Raw genomic sequence first — 23,055 nt, 5'->3', positions numbered from 1 at the left:
TATGGGTCCCTATGGGCTCTCTATGGGTCCCTATGGGCTCTCTATGTATTCCTATGGGTCCCTATGGGTCTCTATGGGTCCCTATGGTCTCTCTATGGGTCCCTATGGGTCTCTATGGGTCTCTATGTATCCCTATGGCTCCCAATGTGTCCCAATGCATCCCCGCCCCCCAGCGCTGCCCAGATCGAGCTCCTGCAGCTCCTGGTGGCCGTAGCCAATGAGAACGGGCTGGGGGCGGCGCTAGAGATCAAGATCAAGTTCAGCATCATCGCCTCCCTCTATGACTACAACCCCAACCTGGCCACCTACATGAAGGTCTCTATGGGGCGCTATGGGGCGCTATGGGGCTCTATGGGGTGTCTATGGGTCTCTATGGGGTGTCTATAGGGCTCTATGGGGCTCTATTGGTGTCTATGGGGGCGCAGGCAGGGGTTTGCGGCGCGGCCAGCAGGGGGCGCTAAAGGGCCAAAGGGGGCGGGGTCAGCTGAGGACACGCTGCCTCGCTGCGTTCTGATTGGCTGGAAGGGTTCTGTTGGTGGGTATGGAGGTGGAGTGGGGTCTATGGGGGGATATGGGGGGTCTATGGGGGGCTATGGGGGCTCTAGGGGGTCTCTATGGGGTCTCTATGGGTCCCTATGGGTCTCTATGGGGTCTCTATGGGTCCCTATGGGGTCCCTATGTGTCCCTATGGGGTCTCTATGGGTCTCTGTGGGGTCTCTATGGGTCTCTATGTGTCCCTATGGGTCTCTATGGGTCCCTATGGGGTCTCTATGGGTCTCTATGGGGTCCCTATGGGTCTCTATGGGTCTCTATGGTGTCTCTATGGGTCTCTATGGGTCTCTATGGGGTCTCTATGGGTCTCTATGGGTCCCTATGGGTCTCTATGGGGTCTCTATGGGTCTCTATGGGGTCTCTATGGGTCTCTATGGGGTCTCTATGGGGTCTCTATGGGTCCCTATGGGTCTCTATGGGTCTCTATGGGTCTCTATGGGGTCTCTATGGGTCTCTATGGGTCTCTATGGGTCCCTATGGGTCTCTATGGGTCTCTATGGGTCTCTATGGGTCCCTATGGGTGTCTCTGGGTCCCGCAGCCGGAGCTATGGCAGCGCTGCCTCACCTGCATTGAGGAGCTCCTGGATGAGCTCTTCCAGCACCCGGAGATCTTCATAGGGGAGAACATCCTGGAGGAGTCCGAGAACCTCAGCAACCCCGAGCAGGTCCCTATGGGGCGCTATGGGGCTCTATGGGGGTCTATGGGGCTCTATGGGGTGTCTATGGGGCTCTATGGGGCTCTATTGGTGTCTATGGGTCTCTATGGGGTGTCTATAGGGCTCTATGGGGCTCTATTGGTGTCTATGGGGGCGCAGGCAGGGGTTTGCGGCGCGGCCAGCAGGGGGCGCTAAAGGGCCAAAGGGGCGGGGTCAGCTGAGGACACGCTGCCTCGCTGCGTTCTGATTGGCTGGAGAGGAAACCATTGGTGTCTATGGGGGTTTAAGGTTCTCTATGGGTCTCTATGGGGTTTCTATGGGTCCCTATGGGTGGCTATGGGGTCTCCTCACACTTATGGGTCCACCCCACACTTATGTGTCCACCCCACACTTATGGGTCCAGCCCCACTTATGGGTCCAGCCCCACACTTATGGGTCCAGCCCCACACTTATGGGTCCAGCCCCACACTTATGGGTCCAGCCCCACACTTATGGGTCCAACCCCACACTTATGGGTCCTGCCCCACACTTATGGGTCCAGCCCCACACTTACGGGTCCTGCCCCACATTTATGGCTCCTGCCCCACACTTATGGGTCCAGCCCCACACTTATGGGTCCAGCCCCACACTTATGGCTCCAGCCCCACACTTATGGGTCCTGCCCCACACTTATGGCTCCAGCCCCACATTTATGGCTCCTGCCCCACACTTATGGGTCCTTCCCCTGTTCCAGCCCTACCGCGTCCGCGGCTGCATCCTGACCCTGGTGGAGCGAATGGACGAGGAGTTCACCAAGATCATGCAGAACACGGACCCCCACTCCCAAGGTACCCCCATAGAGCCCTATGGAGCCCTATAGACCCCTATAGAGCCCCATAGACCCCCATAGATCTCCATACACGCCTATGGATCGCTATGAGTGGTGAAGGACCCCCATAGGACCCCATTACCCCCCCATAGCAACCCCATAGCATCCCCATAGCATCCCCATAGCATCCCCATAGCATCCCCATAGCATCCCCATAGCATCCCCATAGCAACCCCATAGCATCCCCATAGCAACCCCATAGCATCCCCATAGCAACCCCATAGCATCCCCATAGCATCCCCATAGCATCCCCATAGCAACCCCATAGCATCCCCATAGCAACCCCATAGCATCCCCATAGCAACCCCATAGCATCCCCATAGCAACCCCATAGCATCCCCATAGCAACCCCATAGCATCCCCATAGCAACCCCATAGCAACCCCATAGCATCCCCATAGCAACCCTCCACCCCATAACCCCATAGGACCCCATAGCACCCATCACCCCATAGCCCCCACATGGTCCCCATAGCATCCCTAGCACTAGACCACCCCGTTGCATCATAGCTCCCCTAGCATCCCCATCATCACCATAGCAACCCCATAGCAACCCCATAGCATCCCCATAGCATCCCCATAGCACCATCGCATCCCCATAGCATCCCCATAGCATCCCCATAGCAACCCCATAGCATCCCCATAGCATCCCCATAGCATCCCCATAGCATCCCCATAGCATCCCCATAGCAACCCCAGCATCCCCATAGCAACCCCATAGCATCCCCATAGCATCCCCATAGCAACCCCATAGCATCCCCATAGCAACCCCATCGCATCCCCATAGCAACCGCTCCAGGCCCATTCTAACCCCCCTAGGACCCCATAGGCACCCCATAGCGCCCCATAGCGCCCCATCTTGGTGCCCCATAGAGTACGTGGAGCAGCTGAAGGACGAGGCGCGGGTGTGCGGGATCATTGCGCGCCTGCAGCGGTACCTGCAGGAGAAGGGGTCCCCATAGCATCCCTATAGCAACCGCATAGCATCCCCATAGCATCCCCATAGCATCCCCATAGCAACCGCATCGCATCCCCATAGCAACCGCACCGCATCCGCATAGCAACCGCATAGCATCTCCATAGCAACTGCATAGCAACCGCATTGCATCCCCATAGCAACCGCATCGCATCCCCATAGCAACCGCTCCAGGCCCATTCTAACCCCCCTAGGACCCCATAGGCACCCCATAGCGCCCCATAGCGCCCCATCTTGGTGCCCCATAGAGTACGTGGAGCAGCTGAAGGACGAGGCGCGGGTGTGCGGGATCATTGCGCGCCTGCAGCGGTACCTGCAGGAGAAGGGGTCCCCGGAAGAGCTCTGCCGCGTCTTCCTCCGCCGCATCCTTCACACCTACTATAAGTTCGACTATGGGGAGGCGCAGCCGGGGGGTAAGGGGGTCTATGGGGGGCAATGGGGGGCAATGGGGGGCAATGGGGGGCAATGGAGTCAATGGGGTCAATGGGGGTCAATGGGGTCAATGGGGGCAATGGGAGTCAATGGGAGGCAATGGGGGTCAATGGGGGGCAATGGGGGTCAATGGGGGGCAATGGGGGGCAATGGGGTCAATGGGAGGCAATGGGGGTCAATGGGGTCAATGGGGGTCAATGGTCAATGGGAGGCAATTTGAGTCAATGGGGTCAATGGGAGGCAGTGGGGGTCAATGGGGTCAATGGGGGTCAATGGGGGACAATGGGAGGCAATGGGGGTCAGTGGGAGTCAACAGGGTCAGTGGGGTTCAATGGGGGTCAACGGGGGTCAATGGGGGTCAATGGGAGTCAATGGGGGTCAATGGGGGTCAATGGAGTCAATGGGGGCAATGGAGGTCAATGGGGGTCAATGGGCAATGGGGGTCAATGGGGGGCAATGGGGTCAATGGGGGTGATGGGGAGCAATGGGGGTCAATGGAGTCAATGGGGTCAAGATCAATGGGCAATGGGAGTCAATGGGGTCAATGGGAGTCAATGGGGTCAATGGGGGGCAATGGGGCTTCATGGGAGTCAATGGGAGGCAATGGGGGCAATGGGGGCCAATGGGGTCAGTGGGGGGCAATGGCGATCAATGTGGGTCAGTGGGAGGCAATGGGGGTCAATGGGACTCAATGTGGGTCAATGGAGTCTATGGGAGTCAATGGACTCAATGGGGATCAATGGGAGTCAGTGGGGGTTAATGTGGAGCAATAGGGGGCAATGAGGGGCAATGGGGGTCAATGGAGTCAATGAGGATGAATAGGGGTCAATGGGAGTCTATGGGAGTCAATGGGTTCAATGGGAGTCAATGGGGATCAATGCCGCCGATACTGATGACATCACCGATGACATCACCCCCCAGCCACCAATGAGGAATCCCCGGCCGCCCTCATGGACCGCCTCTGCAAGTTCATCTACGCCAAGGACCGCACCGACCGCATCCGCACCTGCGCCATCCTCTGCCACATCTACCATCATGCATTGCACAGCCGCTGGTACCCGGCCCGGGACCTCATGCTCATGTCCCACCTGCAGGACAACATCCAGCACGCCGACCCCCCCGTGCAGGTCTGACCCATAGAGACCCATAGGGACCCATAGAGACCCATAGAGACCCATAGAGACCCCATAGGGACACATAGAGACACATAGGCATCAATGGGTTCCTCTCCAGCCAATCAGAACGCAGCGAGGCAGCGTGTCCTCAGCTGACCACGCCCCCTTTGGCCCTTTAGCGCCCCCTGCTGGCCGCGCCGCAAACCCCTGCCTGCGCCCCCATAGACACCAATAGAGCCCCATAGAGCCCTATAGACACCCCATAGAGACCCATAGACACCAATAGAGCCCCATAGAGCCCTATAGACACCCCATAGAGACCCATAGAGACCCATAGAGCCCCATAGAGACCCATAGATTGCCACATCTACCATCATGCATTGCACAGCCGCTGGTACCCGGCCCGGGACCTCATGCTCATGTCCCACCTGCAGGACAACATCCAGCACGCCGACCCCCCCGTGCAGGTCTGACCCATAGAGACCCATAGGGACCCATAGAGACCCATAGAGACCCATAGAGACCCATAGAGACACATAGAGACCCATAGAACCCAAACCCAAAACCATAGAGACCCCATAGGGACACATAGAGACACATAGGCATCAATGGGTTCCTCTCCAGCCAATCAGAACGCAGCGAGGCAGCGTGTCCTCAGCTGACCACGCCCCCTTTGGCCCTTTAGCGCCCCCTGCTGGCCGCGCCGCAAACCCCTGCCTGCGCCCCCATAGACACCAATAGAGCCCCATAGAGCCCTATAGACACCCCATAGAGACCCATAGAGACCCATAGAGACCCATAGAGACCCATAGAGACCCATAGAGCCCCATAGAGACCCATAGGGACCCATTGATTGACATCTCCATGAGGTTTCTCTTGAGTCCCACCACTCCCTGGTCCCCAGTCCTTCTCCCATTGACTTCCATTGACCCCCATTGAGTCCTTATGACCCCCTAGACCCCATAACTTCATCTCCCATCATCCCCATTGACCCCCAGTCTTTCTCTACCAACATCTCCATGAGGTTCCTCTTGCGTCCCACCTCCTTCTTTCCTCCTCAATCCTTCTCCCATTGACCCCAATGACTTTTCTACCCCATAAGTGTTGTCTCTGCCCCATAAGTGACCTCTGTGCCCCATAAGTAACCTCTCCCCCAGATCCTCTACAACCGCACCATGGTCCAGCTGGGCATCTGTGCCTTCCGCCAAGGCCTCATCAAGGACGCCCATTGAGTCCCATTGAAGCCATTGACTTCCATTGACCCCCATTGAGTCCCTGTGACCCCCTAGACCCCATAACTTCATCTCCCATCATCCCCATTGACCCCCAGTCTTTCCCTACCAACATCTCCATGAGGTTCCTCTTGCGTCCCACCACTCCCTGACCCCCAAGTCCTTCTCCCATTGACTTCCATTGACTTCCATTGTGTCCCCTTGACCCCCTAGACCCCATAACTTCATCTCCCATCATCCCCATTGACCCCCAAGTGGTTCTCTATGAACATCTCCATGAGGTTCCTCTTGCGTCCCACCACTCCTTGACCCCCTGGGTGCTTTCTAACCATCTCCATTGACCTCCATTGTGTCCCTATGACCCCCTAGACCCCATAACTTCATCTTCCATTGACCCCCAAGTCTTTCCCTACCAACATCTCCATGAGGTTCCTCAAGACCTCTAGGCCGTTTTTTCCTCCTCAATCCTTCTCCCATTGACCCCAATGACTTTTCTACCCCATAAGTGACCTCTGTGCCCCATAAGTGTTCTCTCTGCCCCATAAGTGACCTCTGTGCCCCATAAGTAACCTCTCCCCCCCCCCCCAGATCCTCTACAACCGCACCATGGTCCAGCTGGGCATCTGCGCCTTCCGCCAAGGCCTCATCAAGGACGCCCATTGAGTCCCATTGAACCCATTGACTTCCATTGACCCCCATTGAGTCCCTATGACCCCCTAGACCCCATAACTTCATCTCTCATCATCCCCATTGACCCCCAGTCTTTCCCTACCAACATCTCCATGAGGCTCCTCTTGCGTCCCACCACTCCCTGACCCCCAAGTCCTTCTCCCATTGACTTCCATTGACTTCCATTGTGTCCCTATGACCCCCTAGACCCCATAACTTCATCTCCCATTGACCCCCAAGTCTTTCCCTACCAACATCTCCATGAGGTTCCTCAAGACCTCTAGGCCGTTTTTTCCTCCTCAATGCTTCTCCCATTGACCCCAATGACCTCTGTGCCCCATAAGTGTTGTCCATACCCCATAAGTGACCTCTGTGCCCCATAAGTAACCTCTCCCACCCCCCCCCAGATCCTCTACAACCGCACCATGGTCCAGCTGGGCATCTGCGCCTTCCGCCAAGGCCTCATCAAGGACGCCCATTGAGTCCCATTGAAGCCATTGACTTCCATTGACCCCCATTGAGTCCCATTGACCCCCTAGACCCCATAACTTCATCCCCCATCATCCCCATTGACCCCCAGTCTTTCCCTACCAACATCTCCATGAGGTTCCTCTTGCGTCCCACCCCCTTCTTTCCTCCTCAATCCTTCTCCCATTGACCCCAATGAGTTTTCTACCCCATAAGTGACCTCTCTGCCCCATAAGTGACCTCTCTGCCCCATAAGTGACCTCTCTGCCCCATAAGTAACCTCTCCCCCCCCCAGATCCTCTACAACCGCACCATGGTCCAGCTGGGCATCTGCGCCTTCCGCCAAGGCCTCATCAAGGACGCCCATTGAGTCCCATTGAGTCCCATTGACTTCCATTGACCCCCATTGAGTCCCTCTGACCCCCTAGACCCCATAACTTCATCTCTCATCATCCCCATTGACCCCCAGTCTTTCCCTACCAACATCTCCATGAGGTTCCTCTTGTGTCCCACCACTCCCTGACCCCCAATGCTTCTCCCATTGACTTCCATTGACCCCCATTGTGTCCATATGACCCCCTAGACCCCATAACTTCATCCCCCATCATCCCCATTGACCCCCAAGTCTTTCCCTACCAACATCTCCATGAGGTTCCTCAAGACCTCTAGGCCTTTCGTTCCTCCTCAATCCTTCTCCCATTGACCCCAATGACTTTTCTACCCCATAAGTGACCTCTGTGCCCCATAAGTGTTCTCTCTGCCCCATAAGTGACCTCTGTGCCCCATAAGTAACCTCTCCCCCCCCCCCCAGATCCTCTACAACCGCACCATGGTCCAGCTGGGCATCTGCGCCTTCCGCCAAGGCCTCATCAAGGACGCCCATTGAGTCCCATTGAACCCATTGACTTCCATTGACCCCCATTGAGTCCCTATGACCCCCTAGACCCCATAACTTCATCTCTCATCATCCCCATTGACCCCCAGTCTTTTCCTACCAACATCTCCATGAGGTTCCTCTTGTGTCCCACCACTCCCTGACCCCCTAGGTACATTCTAACCATCTCCATTGACCTCCATTGTGTCCCTATGACCCCCTAGACCCCATAACTTCATCCCCCATTGACCCCAAGTCCTTCCCTACCAACATCTCCATGAGGTTCCTCTTGCGTCCCACCACCTTCTTTCCTCCTCAATCCTTCTCCCATTGACCCCAATGACTTCCCTACCCCATAAGTGACCTCCATACCCCATAAGTGATCTCTGTGCCCCATAAGTAACCTGTCCCCTCCCCCCCAGATCCTCTACAACCGCACCATGGTCCAGCTGGGCATCTGCGCCTTCCGCCAAGGCCTCATCAAGGACGCCCATTGAGTCCCATTGACCCCATTGACTTCCATTGACCCCCATTGAGTCCCTCTGACCCCCTAGACCCCATAACTTCATCTCCCATCATCCCCATTGACCCCCAGTCTTTCCCTACCAACATCTCCATGAGGTTCCTCTTGAGTCCCACCACTCCCTGACCCCCTAGGTACATTGTAACCATCTCCATTGACCTCCATTGTGTCCCATTGACCCCCTAGACCCCATAACTTCATCTCCCATCATCCCCATTGACCCCCAAGTGTTTCTCTATGAACATCTCCATGAGGTTCCTCTTGAGTCCCACCACTCCCAGACCCCCAAGCACTTCTCCCATTGACTTCCATTGACTTCCATTGAGTCCCTATGACCCCCTAGACCCCATAACTTCATCCCCCATTGACCCCCAAGTCTTTCCCTACCAACATCTCCATGAGGTTCCTCTTGCGTCCCACCCCCTTCTTTCCTCCTCAATCCTTCTCCCATTGACCCCAATGACTTCCCTACCCCATAACTGCCCTCTATACCCCATAAGTGTTCTCTCTGCCCCATAAGTGACCTCTGTGCCCCATAAGTAACCTCTCCCTCCCCCCCCAGATCCTCTACAACCGCACCATGGTCCAGCTGGGCATCTGTGCCTTCCGCCAAGGCCTCATCAAGGACGCCCATTGAGTCCCATTGACTTCCATTGACCCCCATTGAGTCCCTATGACCCCCTAGAGCCCATAACTTCATCTCCCATCATCCCCATTGACCCCCAAGTGTTTCTCTATGAACATCTCCATGAGGTTCCTCTTGCGTCCCACCCCCTTCTTTCCCCCTCAATCCTTCTCCCATTGACCCCAATGACTTCCCTGCCCCATAACTGCCCTCCATACCCCATAAGTGACCTCTCTGCCCCATAAGTAACCTGTCCCCTCCCCCCCCAGATCCTCTACAACCGCACCATGGTCCAGCTGGGCATCTGCGCCTTCCGCCAAGGCCTCATCAAGGACGCCCATTGAGTCCCATTGAACCCATTGACTTCCATTGACCCCCATTGAGTCCCATTGAACCCATTGACTTCCATTGACCCCCATTGAGTCCCAATGACCCCCTAGACCCCATAACTTCATCTCCCATCATCCCCATTGACCCCCAAGTCTTTCCCTACCAACATCTCCATGAGGTTCCTCTTGCGTCCCACCACTCCCTGACCCCCAAGTCCTTCTCCCATTGACTTCCATTGACCTCCATTGTGTCCCTATGACCCCCTAGACCCCATAACTTCATCTCCCATCATCCCCATTGACCTCCAAGTGGTTCTCTATGAACATCTCCATGAGGTTCCTCTTGCGTCCCACCTCTTTCTTTCCTCCTCAATGCTTCTCCCATTGACCCCAATGACTTTTCTACCCCATAAGTGACCTCTATACCCCATAAGTAACCTCTCTGCCCCATAAGTGACCTCTGTGCCCCATAAGTGACCTCTCCCCTCCCCCTCCAGATCCTCTACAACCGCACCATGGTCCAGCTGGGCATCTGCGCCTTCCGCCAAGGCCTCATCAAGGACGCCCACAACGCCCTCTTGGACATCCAATCCTCAGGACGAGCCAAGGAGCTCCTGGGCCAGGGCCTCCTCTTGAGGAGCCTCCAGGAGAGGAACCCGGAGCAGGAGAAGGTGGAGAAGCGGCGCCAGGTCCCCTTCCACATGCACGTGAACCTGGAGCTGCTCGAGTGCGTGTACCTGGTGGCGGCCATGCTGCTGGAGATCCCCTACATGGCGGCCCATGAGTTCGATGCGAGGAGGAGGATGATCAGCAAGCAGTTCCATCATCAGCTCAGGGTCGGGGAGAGGCAGCCATTGCTCGGTGGGTATAGGGTCCCCATTGATCTCCATTGGGTTCCTATTGGGTCCCCATTGAGTCCCCATTGAGTCCCCATTGATCTCCATTGAGTCCCCATTGAGTCCCCATTGAGTCCCCATTGAGTCCCCATTGATCTCCATTGAGTCCCCATTGAGTCCCCATTGGGTCCCCATGCTCAGCAGTTCCATCATCAGCTCAGGGTCGGGGAGAGGCAGCCATTGCTCGGTGGGTCTATAGGGGACATTGATGTCCATTGGGTTCCTATTGGGTCCCCATTGATCCCCATTGAGTCCCCATTGAGTCCTCATTGAACTCCATTGAATCCCCATTGATCTCCATTCAGTCCCCATTGAGTCCTCATTGAACTCCATTGAGTTCCCATTGAGACCCCATTGAGTACCCATTGATCTCCATTGAGTCCTCATTGGGTCCTCATTGAGTCCCCATTGACTCCCCATTGAGTTCCCATTGAGTCCCCATTGAGTCCTCATTGACCTCCATTGAGTCCCCATTGAGTCCCCATTGAGTTCCCATTGAGTCCCCATTGAGTCCCCATTGAGTCCCCATTGAGTCCCCATTGGGTCCCCATTGAGTCCCCATTGAGTCCTCATTGACCTCCATTGAGTCCCCATTGAGTCCCCATTGAGTTCCCATTGAGTCCCCATTGAGTCCCCATTGAGTCCCCATTGAGTCCCCATTGGGTCCCCATGCTCAGCAGTTCCATCATCAGCTCAGGGTCGGGGAGAGGCAGCCATTGCTCGGTGGGTCTATAGGGGGGACATTGATCTCCATTGGGTGCCCATTGATCACCATTGGGTGCTCATTGGGTCCTCATTGAACTCCATTGAGTCCCCATTGAGTCCTTATTGAGTCCCCATTGATCTCCATTGAGTTCCCATTGAGACCCCATCGAGTCCCCATTGATCCCCATTGAGTCCTCATTGGGTCGTCATTGATCCCCATTGAGTCCTCATTGAACTCCATTGAGTTCCCATTGAGACCCCATCGAGTCCCCATTGATCCCCATTGAGTCCTCATTGGGTCCTCATTGATCCCCATCGAGTCCTCATTGATCTCCATTGGGTCCCCATTGAGTCCCCATTGAGTCCCCATTGATCCCCATTGAGTTCTCATTGGGTCCTCATTGATCCCCATTGAGTCCTCATTGAACTCCATTGAGTTCCCATTGAGACCCCATCGAGTCCCCATTGATCCCCATTGAGTCTTCATTGGGTCCTCATTGATCTCCATCGAGTCCTCTTTGAACTCCATTGAGTTCCCATTGAGACCCCATCGAGTCCCCATTGATCCCCATTGAGTCCTCATTGGGTTGTCATTGATCTCCATTGAGTCCTCATTGAACTCCATTGAGTTCCCATTGAGTTCCCATTGAGTCCCCATTGAGTCCTCATTGAACTCCATTGAGTTCCCATTGAGTCCCCATTGAGTCCCCATTGAGTTCCCATTGAGTCCTCACTGATCTCCATTGAGTTCCCATTGAGTCCCCATTTGGTCCCCATTGATCCCCATTCAGTCCCCATTGAGTCCCCATTCAGTCCCCATTGAGTCCTGATTGAACTCCATTGAGTTCCCATTCAGACTCCATTGAGTCCCCATTGATCCCCATTGAGTCCTCATTGTGTCCTCATTGATCTCCATTGAGTCCTCATAGAACTCCATTGAGTGCCCATTGAGTCCCCTTTGATCACCATTGAGCGTATGGCTCTCTCTATGGTGTCTCTATGGGTCTCTATGGGTCTCTATTGGTGTCCATGGGTCTCTATGGGTCTCTATGGGTCCCTATGTGTCCCTATGGTCCCTATGGGTCCCTATGTGTCTCTATGGGTCTCTATGGGTCCCTATGTGTCCCTATGGTCCCTATGGGTCCCTATGTGTCTCTATGTGTCTCTATGGGTCCCTATGTGTCCCTATGTGTCTCTATGGGTCCCTATGTGTCTCTATGGGTCCCTATGTGTCCCTATGGGTCCCTATGTGTCCCTATGGTCCCTATGGGTCCCTATGTGTCTCTATGTGTCCCTATGGGTCCCTATGTGTCCCTATGTGTCTCTATGGGTCCCTATGTGTCCCTATGGGTCCCTATGGGTCCCTATGTGTCCCTATGGGTCCCTATGTGTCCCTATGTGTCTCTATGGGTCCCTATGTGTCCCTATGGGTCCCTATGGGTCTCTATGGGTCCCTATGGGTCCCTATGTGTCTCTATGGGTCTCCATGGGTCTCTATGTGCCCCAGGCCCCCCCGAGTCCATGCGGGAGCACGTGGTGGCCGCCTCCAAGGCCATGAAGATGGGAGACTGGAGGAGCTGCCACCGCTACGTGGTCAATGAGAAGATGAATGGGAAGGTCTGGGACCTGTTCCCCGAGGCCGACAAGGTCCGCGCCATGCTGGTGAGGTGAGTGGGGGGCAATGGGGGGCAATGGGAGTCAATGGGAGTCAATGGAGTCAATGGGAGTCAATGGGGGTCAATGGAGTCAATGGGAGTCAATGGAGTCAATGGAGTCAATGGGAGTCAATGGGGGTCAATGGAGTCAATGGGGGCCAATGAGAAGATGAATGGGAAGGTCTGGGACCTGTTCCCCGAGGCCGACAAGGTCCGCGCCATGCTGGTGAGGTGAGTGGGGGACAATGGGGGGCAATGGGAGTCAATGGGGGGCAATGGAGTCAATGGAGTCAATGGAGTCAATGGGAGTCAATGGAGTCAATGGGAGTCAATGGAGTCAATGGGAGTCAATGGGGGTCATGGAGCTTAGGTGATGATGGAAGGATGGAACATGTGGACCTGTTCCCCGAGGCCGACAAGGTCCGCGCCATGCTGGTGAGGTGAGTGGGGGGCAATGGGAGTCAATGGGAGTCAATGGGAGTCAATGGGGGTCAATGGAGTCAATGGAGTCAATGGAGTCAATGGAGTCAATGGGAGTCAATGGAGTCAATGGGAGTCAATGGGGGTCAATGGAGTCAATGGGGGTCAATGAGAAGATGAATGGGAAGGTCTGGGACTGTCCCGAGGCCGACAAGGTGCGCCATGCTGGTGAGGTGAGTGGGGGGCAATGGGGGTCAATGGGAGTCAATGGGGGTCAATGGGGGTCAATGGAGTCAATGGGGGTCAATGGGAGTCAATGGGGGTCAATGGAGTCAATGGGGGTCAATGGGAGTCAATGGGAGTCAATGGGAGTCAATGGGAGTCAATGGGAGTCAATGGGAGTCAATGGGGGTCAATGGAGTCAATGGAGTCAATGGGAGTCAATGGGGGTCAATGGGAGTCAATGGAGTCAATGGGAGTCAATGGTGTCACTGGGAGTCAATGGTGTCAATGGGAGTCAATGGAGCCATTGGTTGGTCAATGGTGTCAATGGGAGTCAATGGTGTCAATGGGAGTCAATGGGAGTCAATGGGGTCAATGAGAAGATGAATGGGAAGGTCTGGGACCTGTTCCCCGAGGCCGACAAGGTCCGCGCCATGCTGGTGAGGTGAGTGGGGGGCAATGGGGGGCAATGGGAGTCAATGGGAGTCAATGGGGGTCAATGGAGTCAATGGAGTCAATGGGAGTCAATGGGGGTCAATGGAGTCAATGGAGTCAATGGGAGTCAATGGAGTCAATGGGAGTCAATGGGGGTCAATGGGAGTCAATGGGGGTCAATGAGAAGATGAATGGGAAGGTCTGGGACCTGTTCCCCGAGGCCGACAAGGTCCGCGCCATGCTGGTGAGGTGAGTGGGGGGCAATGGGGGGCAATGGGAGTCAATGGAGTCAATGGGAGTCAATGGGAGTCAATGGAGTCAATGGAGTCAATGGGAGTCAATGGAGTCAATGGAGTCAATGGGAGTCAATGGGAGTCAATGGGAGTCAATGGAGTCAATGGGAGTCAATGGGAGTCAATGGGAGTCAATGGGGGTCAATGGGGGTCAATGAGAAGATGAATGGGAAGGTCTGGGACCTGTTCCCCGAGGCCGACAAGGTCCGCGCCATGCTGGTGAGGGAATGGGAGACACTGGGAGTCAATGGGAGTCAATGGGAGTCAATGGGAGTCAATGGGAGTCAATGGGAGTCAATGGGAGTCAATGGGGGTCAATGGAAGATGATGGGAAGTCTGGGACCGTTCCCGAGGCCGACAAGGCCGCGCCATGCTGGTGAGGTGAGTGGGGGGCAATGGGGGGCAATGGGAGTCAATGGGAGTCAATGGGAGTCAATGGGAGTCAATGGGAGTCAATGGGAGTCAATGGAGTCAATGGGAGTCAATGGAGTCAATGGGAGTCAATGGGAGTCAATGGGAGTCAATGGAGTCAATGGAGTCAATGGGAGTCAATGGGAGTCAATGGGGTCAATGGGAGTCAATGGGAGTCAATGGGAGTCAATGGGATCAATGGGAGTCAATGGGAGTCAATGGGAGTCAATGGGGGTCAATGGAGTCAATGGAGTCAATGGGAGTCAATGGGAGTCAATGGGTCAATGGGGTCAATGGGGTCAATGGGGTCAATGGGAGTCAATGGAGTCAATGGGGGTCAATGGGAGTCAATGGGGGTCAATGGGAGTCAATGGGGGTCAATGGAGTCAATGGGAGTCAATGGAGTCAATGGGAGTCAATGGAGTCAATGGGGGTCAATGGGAGTCAATGGGGGTCAATGGGAGTCAATGGAGTCAATGGGAGTCAATGGGAGTCAATGGGAGTCAATGGGGGTCAATGGAGTCAATGGGGGTCAATGGAGTCAATGGGGGTCAATGGAGTCAATGGAGTCAATGGAGTCAATGGGAGTCAATGGGAGTCAATGGGGGTCAATGGAGTCAATGGGGGTCAATGGGGTCAATGGGAGTCAATGGGGGTCAATGGGGCTCAATGAAGTCAATGGGGGTCAATGGGGGTCAATGGGAGTCAATGGAGTCAATGGGGTCAATGGAGTCAATGGAGGTCAATGGGAGTCAATGGAGTCAATGGGGATCAATAGGACTCAATGGCGTCAATGGCGGTCAATGGGGCTCAATGGGGGGATCAATGGGGCTCAATGGGAGGTCAATGGGGGATCAATGGGGCTCAATGGGGGGTCAATGAGGGGTCAATGGGTGGATCAATGTGGCTCAATGGGGGGATCAATGGGGCTGAATGGGGGGTCAATGGGGCTCAATGGGGGCTCAATGGGGGGTCAATGGGGGTACCCATTGATCTCCATATGACCCCATAGGAAGATCCAGGAGGAGTCGCTCCGCACCTACCTGTTCACCTACAGCAGCGTCTATGACTCCATCAGGTGTGGGGCCCATGGGGCGCTATGGGGCCTATGGGGCAGCAGGGACATGGGGGCATCTATGGGGTCACCATTGGTTTCAATGGGGCGACCATTGGTTTGAATGGGGTTGGTCATTGGTTTCAATGGGGTCGACCATGGGCATCAATGGGGTTGACCATGGGGATCAATGGGGCTGACCATGGGTATCAATGGGGTTGACCATGGGGATCAATGGGGCTGACCATGGGTATCAATGGGGTTGACCATGGGCATCAATGGGGTTGACCATGGGGATCAATGGGGTTGACCATGGGGATCAATGGGGCTGACCATGGGGATCAATGGGGTTGACCATGACCATCAATGGGGTTGACCCTGGGGATCAATGGGGTCGACCATGGGGATCAATGGGGCTGACCATGGGGATCAATGGGGTCGACCATGGGCATCAATGGGGCTGACCATGGGCATCAATGGGGTTGACCATGGGGATCAATGGGGCTGACCATGGGCATCAATGGGGCTGACCATGGGGATCAATGGGGTTGACCATGGGGATCAATGGGGTTGACCATGGGGATCAATGGGGTTGACCATGGGGATCAATGGGGTTGACCATGGGGATCAATGGGGTTGACCATGGGGATCAATGGGGTTGACCATGGGGATCAATGGGGTTGACCATGGGGATCAATGGGGCTGACCATGGGGATCAATGGGGTTGACCATGGGGATCAATGGGGTTGACCATGGGGATCAATGGGGTTGACCATGGGGATCAATGGGGGTGACCATGGGGATCAATGGGGTTGACCATGGGTATCTATGGGGCTGACCATGGGGATCAATGGGGTTGACCATGGGGATCAATGGGGTTGTCCATGGGGATCAATGGGGTTGACCATGGGGATCAATGGGGTTGACCATGGGGATCAATGGGGTTGACCATGGGGATCAATGGGGCTGACCATTGGTTTCAATGGGGTTGACCATGGGGATCAATGGGGTTGACCATGGGTATCAATGGGGTTGACCATGGGCATCAATGGGGTTGACCATGGGGATCAATGGGGCTCACCATGACCATCAATGGGGTTGACCATGGGCATCAATGGGGTTGACCATGGGCATCAATGGGGTTGACCATGGGGATCAATGGGGTTGACCATGGGGATCAATGGGGTTGACCATGGGGATCAATGGGGTTGACCATGGGGATCAATGGGGTTGACCAATGGGGATCAATGGGGCTGACCATGGGTATCAATGGGGTTGACCATGGGGATCAATGGGGTTGACCATGGGCATCAATGGGGTTGACCATGGGGATCAATGGGGTTGACCATGGGGATCAATGGGGCTGACCATGGGTATCAATGGGGTTGACCATGGGGATCAATGGGGTTCACCATGGGGATCAATGGGGTTGACCATGGGTATCAATGGGGTTGACCATGGGCATCAATGGGGCTGACCATGGGGATCAATGGGGTTGACCATGGGGGTCAATGGGGTTGACCATGGGCATCAATGGGGTTGACCATGGGGATCAATGGGGCTGACCATGGGCATCAATGGGGTTGACCATGGGGATCAATGTGGTTGACCATGGGGATCAATGGGGCTGACCATGGGGATCAATGGGGCTCACCATTGCCATCTATGGGGCTGACCATGGGTATCTATGGGGCACCCCACAGCATGGAGATCCTGTCGGCCATGTTTGAGCTGGACCTACCCACAGTGCACAGCATCATCAGCAAGATGATCATCAATGAGGAGCTCATGGTGAGCCCCATAGCGCCCCACACTTATGGGGCAGGCGACCCATAGGGGGGTCCCAATGGGGCGGGCGCTCCTATGGGTCTATGGGAGTGATGGGGTGGGGGAGAAAGGAGCTATGGGGCTGCCCCATAGGAGTGGGGCTGGGTGGGATGTCTATGGGGCAGCCCCATGGATATGGGGAACGCCATCTGTTGCCTATGGGGCTGAGGGGGATGTGGGTTGTGGGGTAGGGGGGTGGTGGTTTCTATGGGGCAGCCCTATAGAAAGGGGTCTGGAGCTATAGGGCAGCCCCATAGCAACGGGTCTGGGTGGGGATGTGATCTATGGGGCAGCCCCATAGCGCTGCCCTATGGCAGTGGGGATGCTCTGACTGACGCTGCATCCCCATAGCCCTCCATTGGGGCTGTCACTTATGGGGCAGCCCCATAGCGGTACCCTATGGGAGTAAGGATGCTCTGATGGATGCTGCATCCCCATAGCCTTCCATTGGGGTGTCACTTATGGGGCAGCCCCATAGCGGTACCCTATGGGAGTAAGGATGCTCTGATGGACGCCGCATCCCCATAGCCTTCCATTGGGGCTGTCACTTATGGGGCAGCCCCATAGTGGTACCCTATAGGAGTAAGGATGCTCTGATTGATGCTGCATCCCCATAGACTTCCATTGGAGCCGTTCCCTATGACTTGTGGGGCTCGCTATGGGGCTGCCCCATAGCGATGCTCATGGGAGTGAGGATGCAGTGATTTACACCCTAGTGGTACCCTATGGGAGTAAGGATGCTCTGATTGACCCCGCATCCCCATAGCCCTCCATTGGGGCCGTTCCCTATGACTTGTGGGGCTCGCTATGGGGCTGCCCCATAGCGATGCTTATGGGAGTGAGGATGCAGTGATTTACACCCCAGTGGTACCCTATGGGAGTAAGGATGCTCTGATGGATGCTGCATCCCCATAGCCTTCCATTGGGGCTGTCACTTATGGGGCAGCCCCATAGCGGTACCCTATGGAGTAAGGATGCTCTGATGGATGCTGCATCCCCATAGCCCTCCATTGGGGCTGTCACTTATGGGGCAGCCCCATAGCGATCCCCCATAGGAGTAAGGATGCTCTGATTGATGCCGCATCCCCATAGCCCTCCATTGGAGCCGTTCCCTATGACTTGTGGGGCTCGCTATGGGGCTGCCCCATAGCGATGCTTATGGCAGTGAGGATGCAGTGATTTACACCCCAGTGGTACCCTATGGGAGTAAGGATGCTCTGATGGATACTGCATCCCCATAGCCCTCCATTGGGGCTGTCACTTATGGGGCAGCCCCATAGCGATCCCCTATAGGAGTAAGGATGCTCTGATTGACCCCGCATCCCCATAGCCTTCCATTGGGGCCATTCCCTATGACTTGTGGGGCTCGCTATGGGGCTGCCCCATAGCGATGCTTATGGGAGTGAGGATGCAGTGATTTACACCCTAGTGGTACCCTATGGGAGTAAGGATGCTCTGATGGATGCTGCATCCCCATAGAACTGCATTGGAGCCATTCCCTATGACTTGTGGGGCTCGCTATGGGGCTGCCCCATAGCGATGCTTATGGGAGTGAGGATGCAGTGATTTACACCCTAGTGGTACCCTATGGGAGTAAGGATGCTCTGATGGATGCTGCATCCCCATAGAACTGCATTGGAGCCATTCCCTATGACTTGTGGGGCTCGCTATGGGGCTGCCCCATAGCGATGCTTATGGGAGTGAGGATGCAGTGATTTACACCCTAGTGGTACCCTATGGGAGTAAGGATGCTCTGATGGATGCTGCATCCCCATAGCCTTCCATTGGGGCTGTCACTTATGGGGCAGCCCCATAGCGGTCCCCTATGGGTGTAAGGATGCTCTGATTGACACCGCATCCCCATAGAACTGCATTGGAGCCGTTCCCTATGACTTGTGGGGCTCGCTATGGGGCAGCCCCATAGCGATGCTTATGGCAGTGAGGATGCAGTGATTTACATCCCAGTGGTACCCTATGGGAGTAAGGATGCTCTGATGGACGCCGCATCCCCATAGACTTCCATTGGGGCTGTCACTTATGGGGCAGCCCCATAGCGGTACCCTATAGGAGTAAGGATGCTCTGATTGATGCTGCATCCCCATAGACTTCCATTGGGGCTGTCACTTATGGGGCAGCCCCATAGCGGTACCCTATGGGAGCAAGGATGCTCTGATGGATGCCGCATCCCCATAGCCTTCCATTGGAGCCATTCCCTATGACTTGTGGGGCTCGCTATGGGGCTGCCCCATAGCGATGCTCATGGGAGTGAGGATGCAGTGATTTACACCCCAGTGGTACCCTATGGGAGTAAGGATGCTCTGATGGATGCTGCATCCCCATAGCCTTCCATTGGAGCCATTCCCTATGAGTTGTGGGGCTCGCTATGGGGCTGCCCCATAGCGCCGCCCTCTCCTGCCCCATAGGCGTCCCTGGACCAGCCCACGCAGACGGTGCAGATGCATCGCACGGAGCCCACCCCCCAACAGAACCTGGCCCTCCAATTGGCTGAGAAGTTGGGGACCCTCATGGAGAACAATGAGAGGGTCCTGGACCACAAACAGGGCTCCTATGGGGGGTACTTCCGAGGTGAGACCCATAGGGACACATAGGGACCCATAGGGACCCATAGAGACCCATAGGGACCCATAGGGACCCATAGAGACCCATAGAGACCCCATAGAGACCCATAGAGACCCCATAGGGACCCATAGAGACCCATAGAGACCCATAGAGACCCATAGAGACCCATAGAGACCCATAGAGACCCCATAGAGACCCATAGAGACCCATAGGGACCCATAGAGACCCATAGAGACCCCATAGAGACCCATAGAGACCCCATAGAACCCCAGAGACCCCATAGAGACCCATAGAGACCCATAGAGACCCCATAGAGACCCCATAGAGACCCATAGGGACCCATAGAGACCCCATAGAGACCCCATAGAGACCCATAGAGACCCATAGAGACCCCATAGAGACCCCATAGAGACCCATAGGGACCCATAGAGACCCCATAGAGACCCATAGAGACCCCATAGAGACCCCATAGAGACCCCATAGAGACCCATAGAGACCCATAGAGACCCCATAGAGACCCCATAGAGACCCATAGAGACCCATAGGGACCCATAGGGATACCATAGAGACCACATAGAGACACCATAGAGACACCATAGAGACCCCATAGCTCCTGCCCCAATGACCCCAGCCCCATAGATCCCACCCCATAGATCCCTGCCCCATAGATCTCTGCCCCATAAATCCCACCCTATAGACCCCACCCCATTGACCCTAACCCATAGCTCCTGCCCCAGTGATCCCAGCCCCATAGACCCCAGCCCATAGATCCCCCCCATAGATCCCACCCCATAGATCCCACCCCATAGATCCCGCCCCATAGATGCCCTATCTATCCCACCCAATATATCCTACCCCATAGATCCCGCATAGACCCCACCCCCATTGACCCTACCCCATAGCTCCTGCCCCAATGATCCCACCCCATAGATCCCTGCCCCATAGACCCAGCCCATAGACCCAGCCCATAGACCCCAGCCCCAGAGATCCCACCCCACAGATCCCGCCCCATAGATCCCACCCCATAGATCCCACCCCATAGACCCCAGCCCCATAGATCCCACCCCATAGACCCCAGCCCCATAGATCCCTGCCCCATAGATCCCACCCTATAGACCTCACCCCATAGACCCCAGCCCCATTGACCCTACCCCATAGCTCTCCCCCATAGACCCCAGCCCCATAGCTCCTCCCCCATAGTCTCTACCCCACAGCTCCCACCCCATAGCTCCTGCCCCATAGACCCGAGCCCCATAGATCCCACCCTATAGATCCCACCCCATAGACCCCACCCCATAGACCCCAGCCCCATAGCTCCTGCCCCATAGACCCGAGCCCCATAGATCCCACCCTATAGACCCCACTGCATAGATCCCCCATAGACCCCAGCCCCATAGACCCCACCCCATAGCTCCCCCCCATAGCTCCTGCCCCCCATCTCACCCCCGCTCTCTCCCCATAGACCAGAAGGACGGGTACCGCAAAGGGGACGGAGGATACCTGAGACGCGGCGGCTACCGGCAACAGGAACGAGGCTCCAACTACTGACCCATAGCGCCCCATAGCGACCCATAGCGACCCATAGCCTGACCCATAGCGACACATAGCGACCCATAGCGACCCATAGCCTGACCCATAGCCTGACCCATAGCGACCCATAGCCTGCCCCATAGCGCCCCATAGCCTGACCCATAGCCTGACCCATAGCCTGACCCATAGCGCCCCATAGCCTGACCCATAGCCTGACCCATAGCGCCCCATAGCCTGACCCATAGCCTGACCCATAGCCTGCCCCATAGCACCCCATAGCCTGACCCATAGCGCCCCATAGCGACCCATAGCCTGACCCATAGCGCCCCATAGCGACCCATAGCGCCCCATAACCTGCCCCATAGCATCCCATAGCACCCCATAGCCTGCCCCATAGCACCCTATTCTGCCCCATAACACCCCATAGCCTGCCCCATAGTGCACCCCCATAGCACCCCATAGCCACAGCCTCCCTCCCCCATAAGCGCCATTATGGGCAGCCTTGGCCCATATGGGGCTGGGTGAATGGTGTTAATGGGCCCCTGCCCCATAGCGCGCCCCTTTGATCGCCCCATAGAGAATAAAGCATCCCATAAGCGCATTGTGGTGTGTGTGGTGTTGAGTTAATGGGGGGTGATGGGGGGGAGTGGGTTGGAACCTGCCCCATAGCGCCCCATTGCATGCCCCATAGCATGCCCCATAGCACGCCCCATAGTGCGCCCCATAGTGTGCCCCATAGCACACCTCATAGTGTACCCCATTGCATGCCCCATAGCATGCCCCATAGTGTGCCCCATAGCACACCTCATAGTGTGTCCCATTGTGTGCCCCATAGCGTGCCCCATAGCGTGTCCCATAGCACACCCTATAGTGTGCCCCATAGCGCACCCCATTGCATGCCCCATAGCATGCCCCATAGCGTGCCCCATAGCACACCCCACAGTGTGACCCATAGCGTGCCCCATAGCGTGCCCCATAGTGTGCCCCATAGCATGTCCCATAGTATGCCCCATAGCACACCCCATTGTGTGCCCCATAGCGTGCCCCATAGCACACCCCATAGTGTGCCCCATAGCACACCCCATAGTGTGTCCCATTCTGTGACCCATAGCACTGTACAGTGTGCCCCATAGCACACCCCATAGCACACCCCATAGTGTGCCCCATAGCGTGCCCCATAGCACACCCCATAGCACACCCCATAGCGCCCCCATAGCACATCCCATAGCACACCCGATAGCGTGCCCCATAGCACACCCCATAGCACACCCCATAGCGTGCCCCATAGCACCCTCCCCCACTGCCCCCCCGCCGTGGGGCACTGACCCGTGTGGGGCGGGTTAATGTGTATCTATGGGGTGGGAGCTCCCGTTTAAAGCCCGGCCCCACAGCGGGGCCCCGACCTTTGCACAGGCGCTATGGGGCAGGAGCAGCTCAGGGGCTCTGGGGGGCAGAAGCTGGGGGGGGGAACTGTGGGGCAGGAGCGGGGGTCTATGGGGCAAGGATCTATGGGGCAGGGATCTATGGGGCAGGGATCTATGGGGCAGGGATTGGAATCTATGGGGCAGGGAGAGGGCTCTATAGGGCAGGGCTCTATGGGGCAGGGATCGGGATCTATGGGGCAGGGATCTATGGGGCAGGGATCTATGGGGCAGGGATCTATGGGGCAGGGATTGGAATCTATGGGGCAGGGAGAGGGCTCTATAGGGC

At 56.0% G+C, this 23,055-nt stretch overlaps 1 protein-coding gene across 1 annotated transcript; it reads left to right on the top strand.

The window, feature by feature from the left end:
- Positions 1 to 144: 144 nt before the first annotated feature.
- On the top strand, positions 145 to 21,421 carry LOC133214980 (eukaryotic translation initiation factor 3 subunit C-like). Its single transcript, XM_061358514.1, has 11 exons — positions 145 to 315; positions 1,092 to 1,217; positions 1,942 to 2,035; positions 3,299 to 3,463; positions 4,404 to 4,609; positions 9,815 to 10,178; positions 12,426 to 12,585; positions 15,367 to 15,432; positions 17,112 to 17,199; positions 19,659 to 19,821; positions 21,278 to 21,421. The coding sequence occupies exons 1-11, from the start codon at positions 145 to 147 to the stop codon at positions 21,361 to 21,363; spliced, it is 1,689 nt and encodes a 562-aa protein (XP_061214498.1). The 3' UTR covers positions 21,364 to 21,421.
- Positions 21,422 to 23,055: the final 1,634 nt, after the last annotated feature.

Source organism: Neopsephotus bourkii, unplaced genomic scaffold, assembly GCF_033783945.1.
Source record: "Neopsephotus bourkii isolate Nb327-2 ecotype Australia unplaced genomic scaffold, CSIRO-AGI_Nbou_v1 NB_944, whole genome shotgun sequence".
NCBI classification, from domain to species: Eukaryota; Metazoa; Chordata; class Aves; order Psittaciformes; family Psittacidae; genus Neopsephotus; species Neopsephotus bourkii.
Note: the sequence above shows the minus strand (reverse complement) of the source record. Positions and strands in the feature narration are given on the sequence as shown.

Excerpts from the sequence above, each read along its gene's own strand:
- LOC133214980 (XM_061358514.1), top strand. The coding sequence starts at position 145 with ATGTGTCCCAATGCATCCCCGCCCCCCAGCGCTGCCCAGATCGAGCTC. Across the intron at positions 316-1,091 it reads ACCTGGCCACCTACATGAAG|CCGGAGCTATGGCAGCGCTG; the intron begins GTCTCTATGGGG and ends TGGGTCCCGCAG. Across the intron at positions 3,464-4,403 it reads TGGGGAGGCGCAGCCGGGGG|CCACCAATGAGGAATCCCCG; the intron begins GTAAGGGGGTCT and ends ATCACCCCCCAG.